General features: G+C 42.2%; 1 protein-coding gene across 1 annotated transcript; it reads right to left on the bottom strand.

Annotated features, from left to right (window-relative positions):
* Positions 1–4,057: 4,057 nt before the first annotated feature.
* On the bottom strand, positions 4,058–5,317 carry LOC114420549. The gene has a single exon (XM_028386414.1). The coding sequence runs from the start codon at positions 5,315–5,317 to the stop codon at positions 4,058–4,060; it is 1,260 nt and encodes a 419-aa protein (XP_028242215.1).
* Positions 5,318–9,431: the final 4,114 nt, after the last annotated feature.

Raw genomic sequence — 9,431 nt, 5'->3', positions numbered from 1 at the left:
CCACGCGAATATGGTAATTTTAGAAGGAAGCTTAAGCTTCCACTACTCCTCAAAAGCTCCGTCCTGCTGCTCATGAATCGCCTCCCCCCGTAGTACATCATATGAAGATTTAGCTGTGTACTGCCCGCTTGGATCCGCCTTCCACACCCATTGATCGTGATGCTGAGGCTGAATTCTGTGATCTTTAATCTCTCTTAGAAATGCTGCCGCCATGTCTATTTCATTATGAATAATGGCCTCCTCCACCTAAAATCCCATTCCCACCCATTATCTCCAATAGCCCCCATATTTTGTATATTTTGATTTTGCTGTGAAGATATCACATACAACCTAGGATACCTTGTAATCAGTGGAACCTCCCCTCCCATCCAGCTGTCCACCCAAAACTTGAACTTGTCCCCACATCTACCTTCCATGTAATTGTGTTCTCCAGTGACTCACCATGTGGCGAATGTTGAACCATGAGCTTTAGATCCCTCCACCAAATAGATTCGCTTCTTTGTGTCGATCCTTCACTTAGGCCCCTCCATCCCCCATATTTTGACTCCAACACCCTAACCCACAACTCCCTCGGACATTGGAATAAGTTCCAATTCCACTTACCCAGCAATGACATGTTAAATGAATTGATGTCCTTTACTCCCAATCCCCCCTCTTCCTTTGGCAAACACACTGTTTCCCATTTTATCCATGCTATTTTGCGCTGTTGTTGATCGCCTCCCCATAAAAAATTTCTCTGCAATCTTACTAGCTTATCCACTACCTTTTGCGGGACCCTGAAAAAAGAAAGAAAATATATAGGAATAGAAGTTAGCAATGAGTTTAAGAGATTCACTCTCCCCCCAAAAGACAAATGTCTTTGCTTCCACTTCGCTAATTTTCTCTCACACTTAGATATGATAGGGTCCCATGTCTGATATCTTCTCGGATTTGCTCCAATAGGAACACCCAGGTATGAGAATGGTAGTGTCAACAGGCTACAATTGAGGTACTCAGCTGCCTCTCTTTTCCACATTTCAGTCACTCCGAAAGCACCAAACCCGCTTTTAGCAAAATTTATCTTAAGGCCCGATACTAGTTCAAAAGCCCTCAACATTGCTTTAATAGCTCGGACATTTTCCATGGATGCTTCACCAAAGAAAATTGTGTCGTCCGCATACTGGAGGAGACTAATTTCCACGTTGTTTTTACCACAAATAAATCCCTTGAACATCCCCTTCTCGAGTGCTTGTGACATAATGCCACTTAGGGCCTCCGCAACCATATTAAAAAGGAGAGGTGACAATGGATCTCCTTGCCTGAGTCCCCTCTGAGGCACAAACTCGGCTGAAGGGCTACCATTGACCAGAACTGAAACTGATGCTGACTTCAGGCAACCCTCCATCCATGCAATCCACTTAGTGCAAAAGCCCATTCGATTCATCATATAGGATAAGAAATACCACCGTACTGAGTCGTACGCCTTCTCATAGTCCACTTTGAAGACTACGCAAGGTTTATGACATCTTCTAGCTTCGTCCACCACCTCACTAGCAATCATCACACTATGTAACATGTGCTGGCCTTCTATAAATGCTGATTGCCTTTCGTGTATGATGAGAGGCATAACCTTCTTTAACCTGTTCGCCAACACCTTGGCAACAATCTTGTAGTTGCACCCTATCAATGAGATAGGTCTATATTCATTTAGCCTCTGTGGATCTAGAACTTTGGGGATTAAAGCTATAAAAGATGCATTTGACCCTTTTGGAAACACCCCATTTACATGGAATTCGTCCAAAAAAATGCAGAAAATCAGCCTTGATGATGGGCCAGAATTGCTTTATGAATTTGAAAGTCAGCCCGTCCGACCCTGGACTTTTGTCACTCCCACACTCCTTCTTTACCTCGTTTTCCTAGAAACGTCCCACCAGGATGTCATTTTGATGGCTATCAATAGACTGGAAAAGTATCCCCTCCAATGTATATCTTTGGAACTCTGATTCTTGGAAGCGCTTTTCAAAGAACGACCTTACTGCAGCTTTAACTACTGTTATGTCTTCTGCGTGCATTAATCATCAGATGAAAATTCCTCGAATTACAGTCTCCTTCCTTTATCCATCGAGCTCTTGCCTTCTGCCTTAACAGGGACTCGTGTGATTGAGCCGCCACCCATAAGTCCTCCTTAAGCTGCTTCCTCATGCCTACCTCTTGAAGAGATAAGTGCCTATCAGATGTGGACTCCTCCAGCTTATTTAGTTCTTCCTCAATCTTCTTAAATCTTTTGAAAGTGTCCCCGAAATGGTCTCTATTCCATGCCCTTAGACTATTCTTGAGTGCTTTTATTTTCTGTTTTAAAACGTATCCACCCCAACCACTTATCTGGTTAGACGTCCAGCTCTCCGTCACAGCTTTCTTGAAAGAAGCATCCGATAACCAACAATCCATTATTCTGAAAGGTTTAGGCCCCCAATCAGAATTTTTGGATCTGAGTAGTAGCGGACAATGGTCTGAAAAGTTCCTCTCCAATGTGAATTGGGTTGTTCCAGGCCATTTGGTGAGCCAATCTGCAGATACCAAGAACCTATCTAGCTTGCTCCTGGCTGATCCATTGGGTCGTACCCAGGTGAACTTACTTCCCACCCAAGGCGGTTCCTCAACCTCCAAGTCTTCAATCCATCCATTAAATTCTCTAGACCCACTATTCTCCAAACCCCTGTGGCATGTTCCAGATCTCTCTATGTGATTTCTGATGCAATTAAAATCCCCTAATATGCACCATAAACCATCATGATGCTGACTTTTCAGTTGTTTAATTGACTCCCATAGCACCCTTTTGCCTTGTATATCACAAGGAGAATAAACACTAGCAATATTCACTGATTGGTCCTCTTGTATCCACTTTCCTGACATCATTACATATCTTGGCCCAATGATCTTCCTCTCCATCCTAAAAGCTTTTTCGCTCCATAAGCATAGAATGCCGCCAGCCGTATGAGTTGCTGGTTGATCTGCCCATTGTACTTCAGGATCCCCCCACAGCGCTTGACATATATCTCTGTCTATCAACTCCTTTTTTGTCTCCTGAATGCATAACATATCAACATGTTGTTTATTTACCAACCTTCTTATTGCTGGCCATTTTACCCCTCTCCCTAGACCCCTTGCATTATAAGTGATGATATTCATTGACTCTTCCTCATCCCCCCTAACCTCTCTGACTCTTTAATGTCCCTTTCTTCCATTGCTATCATCTGCTGAACCTGATCCATTTTCTCTTTGTGGCACGTCACTCCAAGCTCTCTAGTCATCTGCCAAAGTGTCTCTGCTTCCTTAAATATATTGGTGTCCTGCATTTCATTTTGCTCTCTCATACATTCCCTAGTCACCTCGATGTTATCTGGGTCAGATTGCCAATTATTTGACTGCTCGTGGGCCTCTTTGTTGCTTTCTTGTTGTGTTACTCTTTTCCCCTGTTCCGCTACCTCTCCCGAAGTCATCTGTGGTCCACCTAAAATACACACTAAATGAGGGTGTGTTGGGCAGATTGGGCCTTCAGATTATGTTCTACCTGATGTGTTAGAAATTTTGGGGGGGGGGGGGGTGTGAGTAGTACAGTCCAGCCCACAATTGTAGTGGGCCTTGTCACAAGCCACTGCTGAGTGGATGTTTATATGCTCTACATCTGTCCCGGACCCTCCTGCCTTCTTATTTCCTTGTTCATGCTTTGCTTTCCCCTTCCCGACAGGAGTTATGGCCCCGATAATCCGTTCTGCCCCTGAATCGCACCTGGTCACTGCTGCTCTGGCCTCACCGTACATTCCCATTTGACTTTTGGTTGCCCCGTAGCTTTCCCTGCTGACCCTGCAACGACTCTCGTCCTCTATCCCCCAGTCCAGGTTATTGTCCAGTGGTTCGCTGGTTGTGATGCGACCATTGGATAATAACTGGAAGGAGGTGCTTGCTGTCGGTCCTTGCATGTCGTTCTCATCCTCCGGCGCTGTGTCTGCCTCCGACGTTGCCCTTCGCTCCTCCAGCGTTTCAACCTTCTGACTCCCACTTTGAGGTTTCGCCGTCATCAGTTCCGATAACGAACCCATCTCGCTTTCCTCCGAGCAAATGTCCTCCAATGAACTAAGCATCGCGCTCCGCCGGCATGGCACCAATTGGGACTGCTTCCACTTTCCTCTATTATGTGTACCTGGAACACCTCCGTTTCAATATGGACGCTCACCGTGTGCTGAATCAGTGGTTTCCACGGTGTTCTTACAAGGAGCCTTGCCCTGTCCATCTTCCTCAAATCCTCCATCTCCTCGTCTACTTCCACTACCTCGCCTATGGCCGTCACGATCTCCCTTATGTGTGTTGAGTCCCATGCTACCAACGGCACTCCCCAACATTGCACCCATGTAAGTCTAGAACCAGCACGCATCTTCCTGTTCCACCTTTCCACCAAATAAAACATCACCTCCCTTCCTGCAGTCCCATCCTCCACCATTTGTTTTGCCTTGTCTTCGGTAAGGCTGGGGAGAAGTACCATGTTGTCGCCGATGTATTTCGGCACTACGTCTAATCCCCAGTCCCAGAGCATATTCTCCTCTACTCTGTCAAGGAGTGCAAGATTTTTTAGCATTCCCACCCATGCATCCTGTAGCCACTTCGGTGCTGTCATAGGACTGTCAAGATGTACTTTTGATCTCGAAGTGTTGGTTTTAGCATTCTGAACTATTGATGTCCTCCTTTGCTGTATACGTGGTTCTCTCCTAGCTACCACATCTGCAAAGGATCCGCGTATCTGGCCCGGCATCGCTGTGTGCTTCTGTGCCTGGTAAGTTTCTCTGCGCCCCTGTTCGACATGTCTGGTATGGTCTCGTCCCCCTGTTGATTGTGGTTGCACTCGACCCCTACCTCTTTCATATTTAGGGATGTTAACATATAACTTTAATCCCCCCAGAACTATGTTATCCAATCTCCTTTCCAACTGTTGGACGTTATCCACTCCAATGAATCTCACAAATCCATACCTTCTTCCGTTCCTATTCCTCTTGTTGGAGATAAACACCTCCCTGACATCACCCGCTCTTCTGAATATCTTCCATAGCTCATCCTCTGTTGCGTCTTCAGGAAAACGTGTGAAGTAAAACGATGATATATTCCGATGATCTCTCCAGTTGACTCGCATGCGGCGTTGTTGACCTCCTTTCCTTTCCCTGACGATAGACAGACACGGACCCTTCATACCTCTCGTCCTCTCATTCTCTCTTCTCTCCCTTCTCGACCTCACTCTTTCCCACCCGCTGTCTCTCTCACTGTCTCGCTCTGTCTCTCCCTCTCTCATCTCTCTTCTCTGACCCAATTATATATACTAATATATATATATGAGAATTGACAGATGGTACCAAAAATAGTTCATGATGAAGGCTACAGCCTAGCCTATGGTGACAGATTACCGGACAGCGTCTAAGAGCTTCGACAACAAGCAAGAAATATAAAACATTAATAAAACATTATCCAACAACAACTTTAACACTCCCCCTCAAGCTGGGGCTTCTAAATTGTGTGCTCCAAGCTTGAAACATATAAAGTGGATCTGAGGACCTCTCAAGGACTTGGTCAGGATGCCTGCAAGCTGGTTGTTGGAGTTAATAAATTCAGTACTGATTTCTTTGGACTGCAGCTTTTCCTGAACAAAATGGCAATCAATCTCTATATGTTAGTTCTCTCATGAAATACAGGATTAGAAGCGATGTGAAGAGCTGCCTGATTATCACAATACAACTTCATCAATTGAACATCACAAAATTTTAATTCTTGAACAAGTTGTTTAATCCACACCAAATCACTAGTAACAAGAGCCATAGCTCTAAATTATGCTTCTGCACTTGATCGGGCAACAACACTTTGTTTCTTGCTTTTCCAAGAGACAATATTTCCTGCAAAGGATGCACAATGTCCAGTGGTGGATTGCATGTCTATGGGACAACCCACCCAATCGGCATCGCTGTACCTACAAATTCGGGTATTTCCATTATCTTTATACAATAATCCCTGTCCTGGAGTCTTTTTGATGTATCTAAGAATGCGAATCACAGTATTTCAGTGGTCAATGTGAGGATCCTACACAAATTGACTAACAACTCCGACTACAAATGATAGATCAGGCATTGTAATTGTGAGATAAATGAGTTCCCCAACCAGCCTTCTATACCTCTCTGGATTTGGAAAATGTTCACCTTGATTTGACATTAACTTCTGATTTGGATCCATAGGACTATCAAACAGTTTACAATTAGTCATACCTATCTCTTCCAAAATGTCCAGAGCATATTTTCTCTGTGAAATGACAATACCTTCCTTTGATGGAGCCACTTCAATACCAAGGAAGTACTTTAGGCAGCCAAGGTCTTTGGTCTGAAAATGACTGAATAAGTGCTGCTTTAGTTGGGAAATTTTGGCAGCATTGTTCCCTGTAATAGCAATGTCATCAACATAGACAATTAAATAAACACACTTCCCGAGAGAAGTATGATAATAAAAAACAGAGTGATCTGCTTCACTTTGCTTCATTCCAAAATTTTGAACAATATGGCTAAATTTCCCAAACCAAGCACGTGGTGACTGTTTGTGCCCAAAGGGAGATTGATGCAATTTACACACCAAACCAGACTCTCCCTGAGCAATTATCCATGGATTTTGACCTTTCACAGATTGAGAAATACAAGCTGTTGAGACACTTGGCCCCGAAGAAGACTGGGCTTGATTGATGGATTTCAGCCTCAGATAATCTTGATAGTCATCATCAGAAAGTTTAGATTTCGATTTTTCAGATTTGGCAACATATGCTACGTTGTGAGGATAATTGTGCAAGGCATACCACTTTTCTTGTGTATGACCAAGCTTTTTGCAGTATGTACATTGAAGACGTCCACCTCTACTGTCGCGTCCTCCTCTTTGATAAGATGCTACGATGGTTGATTTTTCAGCAGGTGTTGCTGAAGTTTCAGCGGCTACAACTGAGTTTTCTCCTCTCACCAAAGTAGGAACATGAAGAAGCCTAGTTATTGGGCTATCCATTGAAGGAACTTGCTCACCTGTCATAATTTGGTCAAGCAGAAGATCAAAATCTGAGTGTAGAGTCCGCAAAATCACCACCATGAACAACTTATCGAGTCTTCTTTTCATTTCATCCATAGAGTCATGTATTAGGAACTACTTTAATTCTTCAACAACAGGTTTGGCTTTGGCTATGTGTGAGGTCATATCATGGTTTGTTTGTTTGAGAGAAAATGCATGGTTTGCTGAATCAAATCAACTCTGGATGTCATTAGCAAAAATATCTTGAGCATTTTTGCAGAAGGAACAACAAGTCTTGAAGGATCTTAGTATCTCTAACTTATCAGGTTCTACTGTTTGCCATAAAACAGCGCACAGTTGGAAGTCAAGTGTCTTTCACTGATTTTTTGTTGTCTGCTGGAATTTCGCTAGCTTCTTTCTCCAAATGATCATAGGGCCCTTGACCAAGGAACCATAACTCAACTGAGGTAGACCTAAATAGATAGTTTTTCTAGTTGAGTTTCTGTGTAGTAATAGTGGGAGTTCCAGAGAGAGGAGAAGGAGTAGAAGTGAGAGTGGAATTCATAAATGTTATTTTGAGAAATACAGGGCAAGTATCCAGTAACAGATGTGTAGCACAAAACTTGAGGAAACAAATATAGGCCAAGGGACAGAGGTGTACAAACCCACAGTCCAAACAACACCAAAACGACAATATGAGGGCTGAAACAAAGCGGGGATAGGGCGGCGATGAAAACCTAGGTGTTGCGTCGGAGTTCCAATGACTGGAGATGGGCGCGTGGGACACACGTGCCGGAGGATGATGCCTAGAGAAGTGGCGCGTGGGTGCGTGTGTTGAGGTTTCTGACTTAGAAACCTCCTTGGTTGGGACGTGCTGAAAGAGACGACCCATATTTGGGTATTGTTGGGGATAGGTGCGGTGGCGGACGGCGGTGCTAGTGTTGGTGGCCGGCGATAGACAGAGATGGAAGGACAGAGCGGGATCGTGTCGCTTTGATACCAACTTGAAATGTTTGAGTGTGAAAATATGCACACAAAAAGGATCTTTATCCTTAGTTTTTTGAGAGATGTGTGTGTATATATATATATATATGAGAATCGACAGATAGTATAAAAAATAGATCATGATGAAGGCTACAGCCTAGCCTATGATGACAAATTACATGACAGCTTCTAAGAGCTTCTACAGGCTTCTACAACAAGCTAGAAATATAAAACAATATCAAACAACAACTTTAACAGTTTATATGATTACTAACCGGTTATTTGCTCCTTTATCTCTTGCACTTTTTAAAATAAGAATTGTTGATTACGTAATAGAATATGAGAATTTTAGATAATAAAACAAAATGAGCCTTGAAGAAGGTTGGCTACTTCGGTTATAGAAGCTTACTAAACTTGAACCCTCTGTGACCTTGTTTTTAATCATTGTTTTTAACTTAAAACATTTGTAACTAATTGTTTTATCGTTGGTTAATTTTATCAAATTTTCTATGATGCATTTTTTTCTTCTTTTACATTGTGCTTTTCCGAGTTTGTTGTACTATGTGATGTATGGTTTGATATATATATTCATTTTTTTTAAGGATCTTAGAGGCATACCGTACTGGTCGAGGACGTGTTATTATCAGAGGAAAAACTGATATTGAATTCCTTGATTCGAAGACAAAAAGGACCGCAATAATCATAAAAGAGGTGACACTCTAGATTCTATCAGATTTAACATTATAAAATTAGAATTACTTTCTTTGTTTTCCTTAGAAAATTGATTACAGATTTTATTTTATGATCGGAGTAGATTCCTTACCAGACCAACAAAGCAACTTTAGTTGAGAAGGTTGTCGAACTTGTTGAAAACAAGGTATTATTGTGTTCCAACAAGATATTTCTAAATACTGCAAATTTCAATTTACTTTTATCTTCTTGTAGTTGCATGCTCTCTCACTTTGTTTGTGCTAGTGAAATAAGATAATTTGAGGGATAGAGGAGTGGTGGCTATGGGGTGTTTGGAAACTTCTAAAAAGGTAGACATCTAGGGTTGTGAGGTCATTTTTTAAAGGCTAAATTACACTTTTGGTCCTTTATCTTATTTTTAAGATTTATTTTGGTCCTTCATCTTTCAAAAAGTTCATTTTGGCCCTTGATCTTTTAAATTTGGGTCAAATTGGTCCTTTTGAAACAGTGATCTTTTTTATTTTCAGATGCGATTTTGAACTCCTTTGACTGATTCAAGACATATAACTTGTCTCATTAGATTCAACTACATGAAAGCTATAGAATTTAACTAATCTTCGAGCTAGAAAGGGTTATAAATAAGGTGAAAATTGCATGTAAAGTGAAATCACGAGCAACCAAAAAATTTAAAAGTCTAATATCAG

This window comes from Glycine soja, chromosome 7 (genome assembly GCF_004193775.1).
Source record: "Glycine soja cultivar W05 chromosome 7, ASM419377v2, whole genome shotgun sequence".
Lineage (NCBI taxonomy): Eukaryota > Viridiplantae > Streptophyta > Magnoliopsida > Fabales > Fabaceae > Glycine > Glycine soja.
This window is presented reverse-complemented; position numbering and strand designations above follow the sequence as displayed.

Coding starts and splice junctions, on each gene's coding strand:
- LOC114420549 (XM_028386414.1), bottom strand. CDS start 5,317: ATGAGAGAGGGAGAGACAGAGCGAGACAGTGAGAGAGACAGCGGGTGG.